The sequence below is a fragment of the Phaethon aethereus genome, assembly GCF_964289735.1.
Source record: "Phaethon aethereus genome assembly, chromosome: 5".
In the NCBI taxonomy this organism is placed as follows: domain Eukaryota; kingdom Metazoa; phylum Chordata; class Aves; order Phaethontiformes; family Phaethontidae; genus Phaethon; species Phaethon aethereus.
In genome coordinates, this window is record NC_138579.1 from 50,410,977 (window position 1) to 50,430,711 (window position 19,735).

The 19,735-nt window shown below is 38.8% G+C and overlaps 1 protein-coding gene across 1 annotated transcript in view; it reads right to left on the minus strand.

The window, feature by feature from the left end:
* The window catches only part of CD44 (CD44 molecule (IN blood group)), a gene marked incomplete at both ends in the record, with an annotated part of 57,232 nt that extends 37,728 nt beyond the window's left edge, over positions 1–19,504 (minus strand). The window contains one exon of the mRNA XM_081999865.1: positions 19,438–19,504. Within this exon, the coding sequence (XP_081855991.1) occupies positions 19,438–19,504 (67 nt within the window). The remainder of the gene's footprint in view (positions 1–19,437) is intronic.
* Between the last annotated feature and the right edge of the window lie 231 nt (positions 19,505–19,735).

Below are 19,735 nucleotides of genomic sequence, written 5' to 3' on the forward strand. Positions count from 1 at the left end.
AGACCTGGGTGACTCAACCCAAAGCCATGGAATGACTCTAAGCCTGCACTGAGTTTTATGAGCATAGAGAACATTAACTTTCACATAGGCCGTTTCTGTGTGTCTTTCCTGGGATTTCTGGTGCTCTGTCTCAAGCAGCTGTGTGCAAGTCCTTCGCTGCTCTTGCCATTCACATATCTAAACCAGGCTCAATTAATACTTTTCATCCAAAATCACTAACTCCAGTTCCACAGAAAATTTCCTAGCTGGAGCCTACTGGTGTGATAGAACTGGCTGAGGCAGACCAAAGAACACTGTCATTTCATGAAAGTGTGAGTTACACCCTGATTATGAATACTAGAGGCTTGTTAGAAGCTGTCACAGTAAGAAGCCAGGTGCAATCTCCATTTCCACCCTGGTTCTGCAACCCTTTCACACAATGAGTAGCACTGACTCATGCAATCTCTTGCCACTGGAGTCAATTTTCCATAAAGATTTTTGATCTACTGTATGGATGTTTCATGCACTGCTCCCTGCTTTTCATTGTTTTCAAGACAATACCCAGAGATTTCATTCTCAAGGTGGATGCTGTCTTATATTAAAAAATGTTATTTCAACAACTGCAGAGATATATCAAAGCAAATTAAGTGGAAGACTTGCAAAAACCCTGCCCCCATTAAAACATAAACCTGTAGGAGAATACTTAGACACAAGATTCTTAACAAACTTCTTGGTAAAACCACAGTCTGCATTGCATGGCAACCAGGAAATGTTAGTGTGCTGTTCTCATGGGGATTTTCCTTTTCGGTTTGCGGTTCAAGATGATTGATAGGTCACCAGGACATGATAAATTGGGGCTGAAAACAGTGACAGAACTACGGGGTTGATGGTGCAGGTAGTTTTCATACTCTGTTTGCTTTAATGGAATATAGTTTTTACATTTATTGTAAGAACTTTGTTCTAAATTTATTAAACAGATTTCAAGCTCTAGGCAGATATACATGGGTAAATGTTTCCTTATAATCACAGATTACTTAATCTTGTACTGACACTTCTGAACAGGAACAACCATTGCTTATCACTGATACCTACATTTTGAATATTAGGACCTGCTTTAATGCATGCTAATAATGAAGTAGAGAAAAGTGGCATATTGGAAACAGATTAACACCTGTTTAAAAGAGACTCCTAGTAACTGCAGTTTCACTCCAGGCAGTTCTAGACATTGGGCCATATGATTCCTAAGATCTGGAGATCTCAGACTGGAGAGACATGGATTTCATGGGTAGACTGTTCAGTGGATGAGGAACTGATTGGATGGTCACATCCAGAGAGTAAGGGTCAACAGCTCAGTGTCCAGATGGAGATTGGTGATGAGTGGTATCCCTCAGGGATCCATATTGCAAACAGTACTGTTAATATAGAATCATAGAATAGTTTGAGTTGGAAGGGACCGTTAAAGGTCATCTAGTCCAACCTGCCTGCAATGAGCAGGGACATCTTCAACTAGATCAGGTTGCTCAGAGTGTCATCCAACCTGAATGTCTCCAGGGATGGGCTATCTTACCACCTTTCTGGGAAACTGTTCCAGTGTTTCACCACACGCATCGTGAAAAATTTCTTCCTTATACCTAGTCTAAATCTACCCTCATTTAGTTTAAAACTGTTCTCTTTGTCCTATCACAACAGGCTCTACTAAAAAGTCTGTCTCTATCTTTCTTATAAGCCCCTTTTAAGTACTGAAAGACTGCAAAAAGGTGTCCCTGGAGTCTTCTCTTCTCCAGGCTGACCAAGCCCAACTCTCTCGGCCTGTCCTCATAGGAGAGGTGTTCCATCCTTCTGATCATTTTTGTGGCCCTCCTCTGGACCTGCTCCAATAGGTCCATGTCTTTCCTGTGTGATCAAGTGCACGCTCAGCAAGTTTGCAGATGACACCATGCTGAGTGGTGCAGCTGACACACCTGAGGGATGGGAAGCCATCCAGAGGGACCTGGACAAGCTTGAGGAATGGGTCTGTGTGAACCTCATGAGGTTCAACAAGGCCAAGTGCAGGGTCCTGCATCTGGGTCAGAGCAACCCTCGGTATCAGTACAAACTGGGGGATGAAGGAATAGAGAGAGGCCTCCACAAGAAGGACTTGGGGGTACTGGTGGATGAAAAGCTGGACATGAGCCAGCAATGTGCATTTACAGGCCAGAAGGCCAACCATATCCCGGGCTGCATCAAAAGCAGTGTAGCCAGCAGGCTGAGGGATTTGATTCTGCCCCTCTACTCTGCTCTGGTGAGACCCCACCTGGAGTACTGTGTCCAGCTCTGGAGCCCCCAGCACAGGAAAGACATGGACCTGTTGGAGCGTGTCCAGAGGAGGGCCACAAAAACGATCAGAGGGATGGAACACTTCTCCTACAAGGACAGGCTGAGAGTTGGGGTTGTTCAGCCTGGAGCAAAGAAGGGTCTGGGGAGACCTTATTGAGGCCTTTCAGTACTTAAAGGGGGCTTATAAGAAAGATGGGGACAGACTTTTTAGTAGGGCCTGTTGTGATAGGCCAAAGGGTAATGCTTTTAAACTAAAATAGGGCAAATTTACACTAGATACAAGGAAGAAATTTTTCATGATGCGTGTGGTGAAACACTGGAAGAGGTTTCCCAGAGAGGTGGTACATGCCCCATCCCTGGAAACTTTCAAGGTCAGGCTGGACAGGGCTGAGCAACCGATCAAGTTGAAGAAGACCCTGCTCATTGCAGGGCTGGTGGACTAGATGACCTTTAACGGTCCCTTCCAACCTTAACTATTCTATGATTCTATCCGAGGAGGTCTGGACAGTTCAAATCTTGGCTCTCAGTTCAGACTTGTGTCCAGTTGATGTTTGGTTTTTTAAATGTTCCTCAGGAAAATTACTTCATGGCTAAATAAGAAAGCATATTTTAATCCTGACTAGAGGAAATGACCTCTGAGTACAAAAGTTTGTATAGGATGGATTCATGAAACATTTCAGGATCCAAGATATTCTGTCAACAGATATACTGAGATTGCCCAGTTACCACCATTTTGACATCTGGGAGAACCTGAATATGCAAAAATATCATTCCATGATTACCTAACACACTACGATACACACAGGGCTGGATGGCATTATTATTTGCTGAGCATTCCACCATTTCTTTAGAGGCTATTAGTAAAACCATTCACTAAAGCAATTCGCAGCCCAGAGAACTGTAATAGGATACAGAGGCTTCCACCTTTATGTCAGAAATTGGAGTAAAGCCCTGGTCAGTAGTGAGGAAAACCACTGGATAGCTGTTTGCTAGTTACGTAAAATGATTCATTAATCCCAGCCCCAGCCACTAATAGACATGTGTCAACATCATTAAAACACATCTATACCTGAATCCCTCAGGGCTTCAGGAAGGCTTTCATTTCCCTCAGGGAAAGGAAAATAGGACACTAAACTGGGATGACTACACATTGATCAAAATTTACAAGCCAAATTCTGCAGGATCCACATGAGTTAAGCAAGCATGTGTCTAGGAGGCTGCAGTCCTTTACCATCACAACAAAAAAGCACCAATGATCAAAAAACATAGTCATTTAGTGTGGCTGGGTGATATTTTTCTGTTCTCCCAGTTCTGATATGCTTGCTCTGCTAGCCACCATTCTCTACAGAAAGTAGAGAAACAAACCTGGAAATAAGCCACCTACACCATAAATGAGGCTTCTCCAAATAGCGACAGTGAAAATAAGTCTTCACAGATTCTTGGGAGCTGTCAGATGAAATACTTTCCCTGGGGTATTGCCAAGCTGTGAAACCTAAAATGATTTATAGGAAATACGTTTTTAGATTTAGTGGGAATAAACCATACTTTCGGTTTTTTAAGTATGCCTTGTGGACATTTAAATAAAGCAAAACAAGGCGTTTGTTTTTCCGTTTGAAATTGCCTTTTATTTTGAAACTTAATTAGTTTGCACAAAATAAAAAATCAATCTAATAAAGTTGAGTTTAAATGTTTACATGGTTGCAATACAAGTTTTGTTTTGGTTTGCAATACAAGATGGTTTAAGGAACCCAGCCCAAAATTTTCCTGTAGAATTTTTTAAAATTTCATATTTCAGTTTGGCATAGGAAAACATTCTAAGTCTTGAAAATTTTAATGGGAGAGAAAAAACCAAATATAGTCATATCCCTAATAGATTGCTGATATTCAGGGGGACTCTGCACACCTGGCTTTTTAAAGACAGTCAAGTCCAGGAAAACACTTCAAAAGGGATTTACTTGCATGTTGCAAGGAGTGCCTGCTATAAATAGAGACAACATATTTTTAGTAGTTGGGTGTGGTGACAAGAAAGTGAAGAACCTCTCCATGGATCCAGAGGTATAAAATAAAGCCTTTCTTTGAAGTTGTGCCAAAGCTGTTCCTACAACCCAGTTATATTTGGGTACCTAGTAATTTGGGCTGAAAAGGCACTCGCTTGTATGCTGTTAACTACGTAAAAACTCATGACATGCTAGTCCTGTGATCCAAGTGCACTCAGGTGGATCTCTGAAATGAAATGGAGAGGTGTGGCTGGGCATACAGACAGTAGCAACAGAGGGATACACTGCAGCAGGAGGATCTCCTTTCTTCACCAAATGTTAATAAGTATTCCTTACATTTCTGTGTTCCTTCAGTAAATGCACACTGAAAATGGGATGTAGGACAAAGCTCAAGTTGTTTTAAATAATTTTTCTTAAAGAATCTGCCTACTGGCTACCAAAGTCGTTGTCTCTGCATCTATTTACCAAAGGGCAAAAACCTCCAGTCTCTTAATCTGATTAGCTTTCCTGACTACTAATATTAAAAAGTGGGGGTTGGCACTATCAGTGAATTGAGCATTCACAGAGTCACTCAAAATGCAAGTAAGTACAAGAAATATGTTTCATTCCTCAGCAGTTGTTGCCGGAGGAAAAAAGTCTGCTAATGAGTCTTGCAAACATACTTTATCTGCTTGGCAACTGTTGCTCTGGTAAACATCCTGAGTGAGCCTGTACAGTGTCATCACTTATGATAAACTTCCTTGCTGCTGACATTAATATTATTCTTTTTGTAATAGTTTCACTCTGTAATAGTTTCAACTCACCCAATAGTGAGTTGAATGTTTTCAGACTCCGCTAGAACATGGCACAGCTGTGCGGCACCTCAGTGGAAAAACTGCAGGCAGTGAAATCAGAGTCCTGGAATTAGACAGTTATCAGATATGCCCCCTCGAGATGATGAAAACATAATCATCATTGTCGATACTATGAAAGCTTCAGGCTGTACAATGAGTAGCCTAACCCCAAAGGCTGAGCAACAAACAGGGACTGTGAATTGAATCAGTTGGCATTTATTCCATGCAATCCAGGTGAAGAAACATACATGAAACAAAGCTGGTGAATAATAGCTGGAGCCTGATCTTCATTGTTTGACTGAAAGCAAATCGTTTAGTCATTTGGGATAAAAGCAGGTGAGATACAGTGTTGCTCAGCAGACAGATCCCCAGCCTGGAGCTCAAGGGCCTTATGCCTGTTCCCTGCTCTGTCATCTATCCACTGATATAACCTGGATAAGCCAATTAATCTCTCTTTACCTCACTCTGCAGCAAACCTCCTTAATAAAGCAATTTCAGATTTACTGATAAAGAATACTGTAAGAGCAAAGAACTATCGCATTGTTATTTTATTGTGTTCTTAAGCTTTTACATTCAGCCTCCACCTAAGATTTGACAAGTCACAGGAAGTCTGATTTTAGTTCTGTGGTTATTTAGATAAGAACTTAATACAAAATCAGACCTATGATTAACAAATCCAATTAAATTATAGATTTCTAATTTTAATTATTTGCAGTATGCTACTCAATTAATAATACCAGGTGTGATTTGAAACTATTTTTCACATTATATTCAAAAATGTTTTTTATTTTTTGGTAAACAATTTCTAAACTAAAAAAACATGCTTTTTATATTTCCTTTGCTCCTCTGAGTTATACAGGAAACCTCTAATAAATAAATAACTATTCTCAACATTTTAAACTCATTTGTACAGTAAGTTCATTATGGAAAAAAAAGCAGTGATCAAAACTGAAAAAGAGAAAAAAAGTAATTGAATAAGAAGAAGGACATCTATTGGCTTTAACAACACAACTTGGCAAGAAAACAAGAGAGAAAGGAACCCCAAGAATCTTTTTGAAAGTTCTGAAAGCCAGCCAGTTAAAAAAAGATAACATTAGTCTGGCAGACATACTGAAAAGAAGGTGCCTGCTTAGAGTATGCCTCACAATGTAACACATGTCAAAGGACAAATGACCCATACACACTTCCTAGTAACAACTAATGGCAGAAGAGGACTGCCCAAACAGGAGATATCAGTACTTATTTCCAACTCAGCTTCCCCACAATGCAGGTGAACTCATTCCCAGTTTCTTTCATAATGCCTCTCCATTCTTTTTCAAATGTCTGGGAAAATTAAGATGAAAACCAAACTTTTTGCAGAAGCTGCTTGTACAAATTTACAAGGAGATACCTTACAGAATAGTACAAAGTAGTACAATATCAGGGATCATAGTTGGTAATTGCATATTGATTAAAATATTTTCCAATAATCTATTTAATTTGTCCTGATAGAAACCAAACTGGAGAACTGAAACTTCCAATGTAATGCATAATTTAATGACTCATAATAAATTCAGATTCCTCAGATTAAGAATATAGCATTTGTATGTAACTTTGCAGTTTTAAACATGGATAAAATAATACTTTTGAATATTTGTGATTTTCACAAAAATAAGGTATAGTATCATCTGCATTGTGAAGGTCTCCAGAATATGGAAGGGTTCTAAATCCTAACAAATTACTGGATGAATGGTAATCAAATCAAAACCAAAAACTGAAGGGAGTTACTTATTAAAATCAATGGTTAGCAAAAAGCAGCTGGCTTGCTTTGTGATGTTACACAGAAACCCCGATTTCTTTCCACAGTGCAATTTTAAGTAACTTCTGCTAGCAGTGCTGTCTGGTCATTGTTATCCACAAGACCTTACAAATGCTGTGATTTGAAGAGATCAGAAACGCTGGATATGAAAGAGACAGTAAAGAAACAATCTTGGAAGAAAACAATATCTGAAGTCTGAAGAGCTTAATTCACAGGAAATAATGAAAGATGAAAGTTGCATTTCCAGCTGTGTGTACAAGCTACTGCAGTTTCAGAGATGGAGAGTGGGTTGATCTCAATGTGTTCCTCTCCATAAAAACACAAGAAGTACCCAGCCATAAGTACATTTTCAACAGAGGGATGGATGATGAATGCACATTTCATTTTCACTTGTTGAAGACCTTGAAATTTTACTCTGGAAATACTGGGAGAGATTAAGAGTGAAAAAAAACCAAACTTAAGATTTTCATTGGCAGAAAGACTTGGCTTGGGATCTGAAGTATGATTCAAACAAAAAGATACCTTTGGAAATGATCACTAATGATTAACACAATCTACTTAATCAAATCTCATCTAGAATCTATAGAAATCAGTAGGAAAGCTCTTACACTACCTTGAATCAGTGCAAGCTTCTGATGACGGAAAAGAACACTGTCACATCCACTACTCCCTGTTTTTTCCCTAATACCAGAAGGATCCCATAGATTGTAATGAGAATGCCTAGGCCAGCAGGAAACTTCGACTGGAATATTTGGTGGCAAAATGTTTCCATTTTTTGGACTATGGACTCTATCCATTCATTGAAGAATCTTAAGATTTATACTGAAAATACTGACCTAGCAAGAAACCTTCCCAAGATGCATGAAGCTTATTTGTATCCCAAGCTAAATGTTCAGTTAAATTTCTTTAATAATTCTTACAGTCTTAGTTTTGAATCTTTTATAATTGGTTTAGTAAAAAGGTATGCTTAATAACTAGAGTTTGCAATTAACATTAGTATGTACACAATGCTGTTGCTATCACAAATGTGGTGAGAATAATGATATGACTCTGGTTTTATATATTTTTTCATTTTTTTTTAAAGATTATTTAAACTTAATAATTCATGAAAGGCAGTGAAAATTCACTTGCATGAAGGAAGAATGGCAAACTGGCATTGGTAGTGTAGCCTTGATATTCTGTGAATTCATATACTACATTAAATCTATATATATTTACGCAGTGGAGATATGTATGGGCAATGCACTACTTGAATGTAATCATTCTTAAGTAGCAAAGACTCATTGTCTCCCAGAAGTGCTGGAATCATTGTGAAGCCAGTGATTCTGCTTTGATTCTAATAATCTTCTATTTTAAAAAGAAATAGTTGGATTTTATGAAAAGGTCCATAATTAAATCAAGGTTTGAATGGCAAATCATACAGTGACAGACCTCAGTTCAGTTACTGTGAGTTTCATGACATTGGAAAACACCATGAAGTCAGATTCACTCTGAGCAGAAGTCAATTCAAATAGCAAATCAGGAATAAACCATCTTAATAAATAGAAAATCCTAGATAGGTAGCAATTTATTATTAATAAAGCACTACAAGTTGTTTCTTCTTCTCCCAAGGAAACTACTTAGATTCTTGAAGCAAAATTCATTGTCTGTCAAATACACTAGACAAAGCAAAAAACTAATCGTGTGTGGCCCACTATTACCATGTGACAGTAAGTATTAAGAGAGCTATATACAATACAAAAGAGGGACTGAGACCAGTAACCTTTATCAGAGCTGAAAAGGAAAGCAAGCCGATAAAGGACTCTGAAATCAGAAGTAAGAAGATCTCATCAGGTACTTGTAAAAAATAAAAGGGGAAAGCTCTTTAAACATAGCAGAGATCTCTCTTAGGAACAGCAGAAGTAGCTGACACAGCGTGGAACCACTTTTCCAGATGATCTGCTAGCAGACATTGTGTATAGATCCCATTTGCGTTTCTTGAACAGTCTGAAAGCATGTTTTAGACACACCTTAATACATTGATTCCCCAAACACTGCTAATTCAGCTGATTCTTAAAACTATTTGCTCTGTAAGGATGGGAGATATTGGGATATCTCCCAATACAGCAATCAATTCAAGATACCAAACCAGTAAGTCAAAAAGCAACAGATAGACTTACACTGGGACTTGATTTCTTCACCAAAAGGGTTGTAAATCATTGGAGCAGGCTCCCCAGGGAAGTGATTGAGTCACCATCCCTGGAGGTATTTAGAAGGCATGGAGATGTGGTGCTTAGGGATATCGTTTAGTGGTGGACTTGATGATCTTAAAGGTCTTTTCCAACCTAAATGATTCTACGATTCTATGCTGCTATGAGTATCATTGTGGATATATCTGTATCATGTTGGAGTGGAAAAAAGGTTTTAATATGTTGCCTTGCAATTGCTGTGAGTCAACAGTAATATGATTGTGACTGGTGTTGATAAACTGGCCTGACCTGAGCACTATGACTATGAGTAATAAAGTCTTTGGCTGGTACTGTTAATAAATTCAGTGCAGATCTGCAAACAACGGCTTGTAAGGGTGTTTCAAAAATTAGGAAAATACTTAGCTCCTACTCATAAAGAGTGTTTTCTCACATGGATTGTCCAGCTCAAGTAAGGATTTCATAGCCAAGCTCGCTGACAGATTACCAAACAGTTAGTAACTGAAGAGAAAGTTTCCTGTTTTGAAGATAACAGCTTTCCAGAGAACTCTCTGGTCCTCTGTACTCTTGTTCACTTCTGCACCAGTAGAAGAATGCTTGCACAAGGACTTTTTTCTTATGAATAATAGTAATAATAATGCTTATTTCAGCTGAAATAACCCTGTATGTGTACTTATATCTGCTTTCTGAAATTCAAACTAAAGAGGCACTAATCTTGTTCATGGAACACCAGGCTGAGACTTAGAAGAAAATGTTTTATTTACAGCTATGTTGCTGAGTGACTCATTTTGCTTTTTCTTTGTTTCCCTACCTGTGAGGTGGGGATAAGATCACTGACTTCCAAAGGATCACAAAAAACTCTGGTTATTGTCTGCTATCAGCATATATATCAGTTCACTTCTTTCTCATTAGCTGGGATGTTCTTATTCATCACTGTTAAATACACCTAGAGTTTAAATTTTAAGTTCTATGGTAATTTAAACACATTCAGCCTGATTCCAACTGTGCTGAATGTGTTGGTGAAACAACAGATAAGACAGTAATCCCTTCTAGACCAAATGTTGTAATATTTATGTGAACTCCGTATAACGCAAGAAAAAGAAACATTGCACAGAACAGAATTTCATCAGAGACACCATGTGTTTCTGAAGTGATACATTGAGAAAGCATAAGACATCAAATCTCTTTCAAGAAGAATTCAAGTTGTTCTACAGTACTCAGAAGAATCAAGCAGATGACAAGTGGAAGGAATAAATCTCAGACATATGTTGATGTTGAAATGTTCAAATGTTTAAGGTGCTGTAGGATATGTTGAGGAGAGACCACTCCATTTTGTTACTAATGCCCACCTTGAGCTTTGAAGATGTGGATGTTATCAACACTCTTGTAGGTTATTAATGAATATAACCCTTGCTGGGCCCAAGACTTTCAATGCTGTGGCTATGCTGTATTTTTAAAATGGGAATGTGACAACATAGAAGCAATTGAAGAAAATAACTTTGCCTATATTTTATTTTGAAGGGTAATGTAGTCAGGTAGAGAGAGTCTTTTTAACTTTTCCTCCTTTACTCAGCAATGGAAATTAATTAAAGAATTCATTCATTTGCAAATGCAACGTTTTGGATAGAAATTCCACTGATCTTTAAGGGCACTGTTGCAACATTTTACCAGTCTCGCATTGTTCTGTATGTAATATATTGTGTATTCTGGGTTGGCACCCACAGGCATGTATATAAATAATAGGAGTTGTTAGGAAATACAAAAGACAAAGAAAGATCTCCAGCTCCAGAAACACAAACTACTTGTTATAAGTACTACCTGGATAAAAATATACTCTCATCAAAGTGTTAACAGAAGGGAAGATGTCTCACGTTCTCACAACATCTGCCTATTACTGCTTTTAATACAAGAATTGTGAATAGGATAGCTGCCTTTCTAAAATCTTAGCTGTGCCCATTCAGTGATCAACTGGAACCACCAAGTATCTATTCTCTGTAGGCTATAAAATGATTTTGTTACATTCTGGAAAAGAGGATTTTAAGAGTTTAGAGCTCAATATGAGAACTCAAGAAAAGTATTTTTATTTTCTGTGCTAGAAGAGCTTTTGCTCCTCCCAAGAAGTCAAAGTGATTCTTGCTAGTGCAATATGAGTGGTATTTTGTTAATACCAATCTTCTGAAGTCACTGGATGTTCCTGCCCTGTTAGCCTGATGTTGAACACAATGCCAGTGTTGTAGATTAACCCCAGCCAGCAACTAAGCACCACACAGCCGCTTGCTCACACCCCCCACAGCAGGACGGGGGGAAGAGAATTGGAAGGGTAAAAGTGAAAAAACATGTGGGTTGAGATAAGGACAGTTTAATAAGTAAAGCAAAAGCCATGCATGCACGCAAAGCAAAACAAGGAATTAATTCACCACTTCCCATCGGCAGGCAGGTGTTCAGCCATGTCCATCAAGGCAGGACTCCATCACACAGAACTGTTACTTGGGAAGACAAACACGTAACTCCAAACGTCTCCCTCTCCCTTCTTCTTCCCCCAGCTTTATATGCTGAGCATGACCCCCTTTGGTCAGTTGGGGTCAGGTGTCCCAGCTGTGTCCCCTCCCAAATTCTTGTGCACCCCCACCCTACTGGCTGATGGAATGGGATGAGAAGCAGAAAAGGCCTTGACTCAGTGTAAGCAACTGTGCTTAGCAGTAACCAAAACATCCCTGTATTATCAACACTGCTTTCTGCACAAACCCAAAACTTAACCCCATGCTAGCTACTATGAAGAAAATTAACTCTATCCCAGCCAAAACCAGCTCAGACAGGAAGTAAGACTTGCCAGCGGAGTAGGCTGAAATCAAAAGAAAATTATAAAAAATATGAATAAGAGAATTTGAGTCTTCTCTGAGACCTGTCTCTTGGAAGAAGAACTTGCTCTCTACATTTAATTTTGCCTGAGAATGACTAAGCTGCTGAGCAGAAGTTTTACTGGATGTAACCTTCTATCACAGACACAGGCTGACAAGAGTCTATCAGATTTATTGGACTGCTTCAGCCAGATGTCCCAGAGACATAGAGATGGATTAGCAGGGAAAACAGTAAATAGGTGCAAGAAACAGAAAAGGTTGTTCAAAAGAACACATGGACATTTAAAAAATACACCTGGGTACCACCCAGACACACATAGTTGCTGCACAGTGGCACTCAAACTTCTTTGGACTTGTAACGTTCTCACCACATGGCCTTCTGGCACTGTGATCCGGTGGCCCACATTCAGGTTACAAACAGTGGGTCTGTTCTTGGCTCCTCCTCTGACTTGCTGGGTCATTTTATGTCTCTTGGCACAAAGCTTTCCCAGAGTGTCAAGCCTTTATGTACAAATACCTCCAAGATCTCAAGAAGATAGCTGATAATTATCACTAAGAAGTATTGCTTCAAACAGGAGAGAAAATTGACTAAATTTAAGACATCATTCTTCAGTTAACTGTTAAATCAGCAATTTTAAAGTTCTTGAACCTAAAGAACTTAAGTTTGACAGTAGGACAAAATATTTAAGTCGGTTCTCATTTGCCAAACAGCTTCAAACACCCCTAATCATAAAAAGATAAGTCTTGAATAAGAACTTTTTAAAAAAAATCTCTTTTGCATTCTCTGTTGTCTAACAGGAACCAAATACTCCCAGTCTTAAGTATGTGTATAGATAGCATACACACAAGTAAACAGGATGAAAGTGTCAGAACAACAAATAAAAGTTTTATCTGATTTTTATAGCACTGCTACTGGAGAAATCTATTTGAACAGAATACATATTATTTAATTTCCATGTTCTAAATGTTCCTATATATCTAATTTATGCATAAGCAATATGTCGGAACAGAGAACAAAAACCTAGATATATAAATATGAAGACTCATTAGCAAAATAGGCTTTTTTTCTACACTGACATGCCTGAGTGAATGATGGAAAAGGCAAAGGACATGTAAATTAATGGAGGACACCTAATCTAGCAGGAGGAGGAAGAATAGGGAAGTGGGTGAAAGCAAAACATTAAGATGAGTTCAAGCCTCACCCTGAGTGTCTTCATTATTAATGAAACATGTTTCTTTGTAAGTGGTAAACACTACTTTCCCTTGAACCTGCCCAGTTAACTATTCCACATTCCTTTGTGCAGAAGCTTCACTCAGAGCACCATGATGGAGCTGGGAAGACCTGGCTGCAGTGATGTAGTGTATCACTGCCTCTCAATGAGTAGGTAAACAACTAATCACTACCATCACAATCACTCCTATAGCACTGTCAAATTACTGCATTTACATGCTGTAGAAAGAGCCGCTGCCAGCTTGCTTAGTCTGTTTTGAGTGGGTATGTGGGCTCTGCCTGCTCTCTGAAAACGGCTGCAGTCATGCTGCACTGGCAAGCGTGATACCGATCTCTTGCTGATAAGCCTCCTTGGCAGCAAGGTATGTTCTCCCAGAGAGGGTGCCAACTTAAGTTTGGTGCTTGACTTTCAGACCCTGATTTGGATAGCAGCTTGCTTGCTGCCTAGACAGAGCTCACTCACACCTGCCCACAGGGTCCTGGGTGGCCATAGACAATACGCTGAGCTCCAGTTAACCTCCAACTTCAGTATGGGAACGCTGCAAGAAACTGTTCATTACATCTACCCACACATACCACACCCTGCGTCTTTACAGACACCTATATATTAACAAAAATAACAATAAAAAAGTCCCCTAGGGAAATATACTTCTGAGAACTTGTTTTGCTAACATGCTGCCACTGTGAAACATATATAATCAACAAAAGCTATGTCACAGCAGATTTTTTTTACTATTATACTTTCTGTCAAGGACAGCTTCTTAATTACAAAAGCAGGTATTTAGTAAAACACACATTAAATGTGATGATAGCTGGCTAATGACCTTTTCCCAGGCAGCTGTCAGCCTCTACCCTAGCAACCGCTTTTTTAACCATCTCACATTGCTTTTGGAACAGTATCATTAGCAGAAACAGAGACAGAAGTTTTACCATAGCTGCTGTGTCTTATTTTTTCTTTTTTTTTTTTTAAAGATACAATGCAGTCTCTTAGAGCTTCCAGCTACTGAGCCTAGCTCACTCATCAATAGAAGGAAAGAAAAAAAGTGAAGCAATGTATTTTTCAAACTGCAAATGTAAGCAAAATTTAGGTCTTATCTGTGATTTTTTCTTTGAATTGGCATAGTTGCTTGAGCTTCCATGTTAGTAATTGCTAAAATTGTATATTATTCTTCAACTCCTTTGTGTCATCTTTTTTTTTTTTTCGGTTTCACAGTGTGAGCGTTGAAGGTTATTGTACTGAAATAAGATTGCTGCTTTGTATAATGCACCCAGTGTTGTCATGTAGAGGAACTGGAAAGTCCCGAAGCCAGTGCGTACAAAAGAGATTTCAATTATGTTCTTAATTGTAGGCACAGACTCCAAAAATGCCTGCAGGTTTCGTCAGGCAGGAAACAGTCACGAGGTTTGAACTTTAAATCGCAATTAGCTAAACTTTCAGTCTGACTGAAAAGATTCTCCAAGGAAAACCCCTCTTTCTCTGAGTTGCCATTTCACATTACTGCCTGCAAATTTATTCATGCAACAAGCTGCTTTCATCTCTTGGGTGGGGTCAGATCCAAGCAGCCATGGCAAGAGAGGAAAATCACAGCCAGCTGCTGCTGATACTACTGCTGATTCCACAGTAGGGAGGCCTGTGATTTGGCAGGGAGCAAACTGATAAACATTCTGAACTGACACAGTCCTGTCTGCCACCAGTATTAGCAGCAGCCACAATGGTCACTGACAATTACAGTGTCTGATGGCTTTGAAATTATTACCTCCCTGGGAGTGAGATACAACTGCGTGTTAACAGCACATGAACTTCCGGTCTAGTCTGGAAAATGACTAGCAGCTATGCCAAACTGGCTTCACACCTACAGTTGTCGATAACCCATGAAGAACGGTCCAAACCACCAGACAGATCACAAAGAAACCCTTACAGGTAAAGGCAAAGAAAATAGACTGTGGATGTGGGGTTTACTTCGTAGCAACCATGACGTATGTATCAGAGATGTGTTGGTGATAAACCCAATCTCTGTCTTGCTCCTCACATTTTGCTCCTCACAAAATTCAGGTGGAATTTTGAACTTCTCTAGTCTAAGAATTCAGTTTAGTGCTGAAAAATGAAATTTGATAAAGCATGCTCTCAGTTACCAGCTGATGCTAAAATTTCATGTGTTTTGAACACTGTGTATTGTTGCAGTACAATGTTGTATTGTTTTCAAAGTGGGTCATGTTTGTTTCATGATTATCCTCTCTGAAATTACTGTTCACAGGTAACTATGTACATGCCTTGGTCTTGGAAAAAGCCATTTTAGAGGAAAGTTTGGCATAACACCTTCCCTTGTCTCTCACATAGAGTTCTCTTTAAAAAAAATAAAATAAAAATCAATGTTTTGTAAATAATGGAATCCATGTCATAGGAAGTTGACAATTATAATCTTCTATCTTGACTGCATTTTCAAACGCTTATCCATTACCGCAGGAACAGAAATGCAAGGCAAGATGACCAGAAAGCAAATGGAGAATCCTTCTTACAGCATCTCTGGAATGTCAAAAAACTTTTAAGTTCTTGGGCTGACTTATCCTTTTCTTATATAAAAAGCTCTACATAATTTTCTCCCTGCTTCTCTACAATGTATTCCACTACCAGTTAACTACATTCAGAACTAAAATTATCCTTTTATCAAAGAAGAAACAGAGTTATCAGAGGTCTTCTACTCCATCTTCTTACCCAGTAGCACAAGCACCAATATCCAAACCATCCTTTAAATACATCTAGGCTGTCCTTATCTAATCTCTCCTTAAAAACAATGTCTCTTAGCAACTTATTTTCAAACTTAATTACTGATGCTGTCTAGCCACTCCCTCAGAATACCATCTCTTCTTTGGCAAGAACATTGTCATCTTGCATTGTTTGCCCTTTACTTTTTAATTAACCCATATCCCACAAAGCTCACCAGAGCTTTTTCCTCCACCAAGTCAGCAACAGAGTTTTTACTTTTTCTAATGTTTCACTTATCTATAGGCTCCAATCCTCTTATACATTAACTTGATTGCTGCTGTTATCTTTTTTTATTCCTCATTTATTTTCCCCTGTTCCTGACAGTTCCTATCAAAATTAGTGGAATCGTCTGCAGAGGTTTACACCAGGTTCTTGCTTTGATACATTTCAGATTTCTTCTCTAACTTAAATTCCTCAAGACTTCATGCTGTCTATATAACTAATTTTAGTTGCTTCCTGCAACCCGCCGTGTTCCTTGCCATACAACCAAACATGCCTTTGAGATCTACATTTTTCCTCACTATATGCTCCTGCTCTCTTCCCTAAGTTCTTTCATTTAAAATGGCAGTTGTCCTTCAGTGAAAGCATTTTTTTTTACACCTTCATGAAATTACTGAGAACCCATCTTTTCTACAAGTATTTTAGCAGTAATGAGCTCATGATTCTCTCTGCTGTTTATATCTGTCTATCAGCATCTCAGGACATCTCATCCTGAATCTCCATGCATGTTTAGGTGCTAGATGAACAACTGCAATATTAACACTGTCTTCAAGTCTTGGCCTATAAAAGAACTGTTCTGGAAAGAAAGACGAGGTATGGGGGAAAATTTAATTTAACCTTGGCTAGAGACACCAGTGGTTTTAAAAGCCTTTCTTTTAAAAAGTTCTTCCTCAATTGTATGATGCTATGTTTCCTCATTAAGCTTTTCTTTGACTTCCTGTTTTCAAGGTAATTGTTCTGCATTGTGGTGAACACCACTAAATAAGTTTCTCCAAAGACTTCAGGACAATCCTCTGCCATGATGTGTTTGCTCTGTGAGTGGCAGTATTTCAAGGTATATAACCTTTCCATTAAACGATGATGGAAGTTAAGTGAACTTTAATAAAGTCTAGTTACTTTGCAGCTTTGGGAAAATAGCCAAGATACACACTGTAAGGACGAAGTGAAAATAAGCTAGCACAAAGAGCTTCTTCAAACTGCTTTATTTACAAATTTATATGATGGATATATAAGCCAAGAGGCAGGTGGGTCCCTTCCTTTGTGACTGACTGATAGCTATAGGAGTCCTGTCTCAGAACCTTACCTCATACTGAGACTCTGGCAACCTCTCCAGTGCTAATAGCTAAGCTTCTCCATCCCACTGGTGGACTCATTCTCCCTCTTTTCATTTCATCTTTACTACTACATCTATTTCAGCTTCTTCCTGTTTGGGGGTCAAGTTCTAGGGTTCACTTTGTGTTAATCAAGGAAAACTTTGAGAGAAATACTTTTACAAATACATAATCCTCACAGGGGAAAATCTCCCCCAGAATCATCATTAACCAAGAGGTCAGCATCTATATATCCTTCTGGACTCTTAGACAACAGACTCTTTAGACAACAAAGACCACATCAATACCATAGTACATCTCACTCACGTGTTAGTGACAGTATGGTCACAACTGCACAGAACTCAGGATGAGTAAGTTTCTCAGCTGCTCTCTAGATCTCATCTTTCCTTTAGTGATCACATTAACAGTAATCCCAGGTCCTTTCTAATTTTTCCAAATTCTGTACTGAAAGAATCAAAATTCTAATTCAGGAGCAGATCTGAATTTTGTCTTCAAGTAAGGTATTTGCCAATGGCAATGGCCACTACTCTATGATACAGAGCAAAGTCACCGGTTTAAAAAAGAAAATAAAACTACTATTAACTGCTGTTTTGAAATCATTACTGACTACAAAGTCACACTGGAATGTACCGTGTACCAGCTAAAATATATTGTAGCTATAGTCTAATACCTTCCTAAACCATTAAAGAAACTTCCCTGTGGGTCATATGTGAAGTTTGACATGCTTTTTGTAACTATGCTAGAGACTAGATGATGGAGTTTTCTGCTCTGTCTCACTGTAAAAACTTATTACTCCCAGAGTCAGTGCAGACCCTGCTGCTTTAGGACACTCCCCCAGCAGCTCATAAAAGAAGAAATCAGTTGAGCAGGCGGTAACCAAATGATTAGAATACTTATACAACATACAGACTTGGGGAAAACTAAGGTTTTAAACACATCTCAGACATATTTTATTTGCCTACAGTACCCCTGGCCTTTCTCTAAGGGCTTTGTCCATATACCTGATTTTAGCAACAGCATTTTGGTACAACAGGTAATTTTAGAAAGAAAAGAAATGAGGGTGCTTCAAGGTATCACAGATGCACTGAGAACTGTTCACTCTGACACACCCATTCACAGCCAAGCAGCACTGCAACCATTACAGAAGTATCCAAACAAACGTGATATATATTCATTATACACACACACAGCCCTTGGGTGACAATGGCCATGAAAAATGTATTTTGTTAGACTCCTGGAATCAATGAGTAGAAAAGTAATGTAGAAGTGTAATTGTTATCCCCAACCACAAAATGCCTCGAGGCAGTTGCTGTCACAGTGAGAGTCTGTTAAAAGCATGGCCATTTCCCTCAAACACAGCTGAGCCTGCTGAAATTTCAAAAGTATTCTGTCATTTTGGACATAGAATTTTTATTTCTTTCTCTGTATTAATGTTTCATTTTTAAATACAAATATTTGAAGCAGATAACGAAGGTACAGAAAGTTAACTTATAAGCAACGAAATTTTGTGGTCACTTCTAACCCCCTCTGTTCCAAAATCTTGTCAGTCAATCCCAAAGAAACCTTAGGAAGTCAGAAACAAGCATGCTTGGCACAAAAGCTCTCCAAATTTCAGTCACAGATCACTGCAGTTTTGCTTCTGTTTAGCAAGGCTGTGTCCAAATGCAGTATATACTAGCTGTTAGTTCAGCCCATGTAAACTCAAGAATGCAGTTGTTGTATGCTGGGGGGGGAAGGGAGTGTCCAGCCCTATCCCCCCCAACTCCCCTCTTTACTGTTTGAAACAGAACTGGGAGAGCAAACGAAGCATGTAATAGCAGCCACATTGTCGAACCAAGCTTTACAAGAGCTACTCTAAATTCCCTAACGTACTTCTGTTCTTAGTTTAAACTTTAATGATCTACAATTCACTTTTTATAGTTCTGGAATTGGTCTTTACAAGCAACACACAGCTTTCTGTGATTGTACAGACCAACATGGCTGAGGTTACAGTTCTAAAGCAGCTCTGATAACTCTTACAAATAGTAAAGCTTTATATAAAGATAGATGCAAACAAGCTGTTAGCTATCTAGCAGAAGAGCTCTTGCTGTCTGAAGCATAAACTTATTAGCAACCATAAGTGTTCTCATTCATAAAAAACTTACGTGTTTCTGTTAGACAGAGCTTCAGCAAACATAATCCAAAAGTTGCCCATAAGGAGAAGTTGGCCATTGTTTTCTCAGAACTGGTTTTCAAAAACCAGAGATCCTTGCAAGCTGCAGAAAGAAGAAAAGTCCTGATGCTTGTAAGCCTGCAGTCAATGAATCTGAAGTTTGCTGCACTTTTTATTCTGATTCAAAGGAACTGAAGTAATGACATAACTGGGAGGGGGAGCTCCATCAAAAGTCACACCCATATTGCAACAAAAGTTACCCAGCAGTGGAAAAAAGGGGTGGTGGAAGG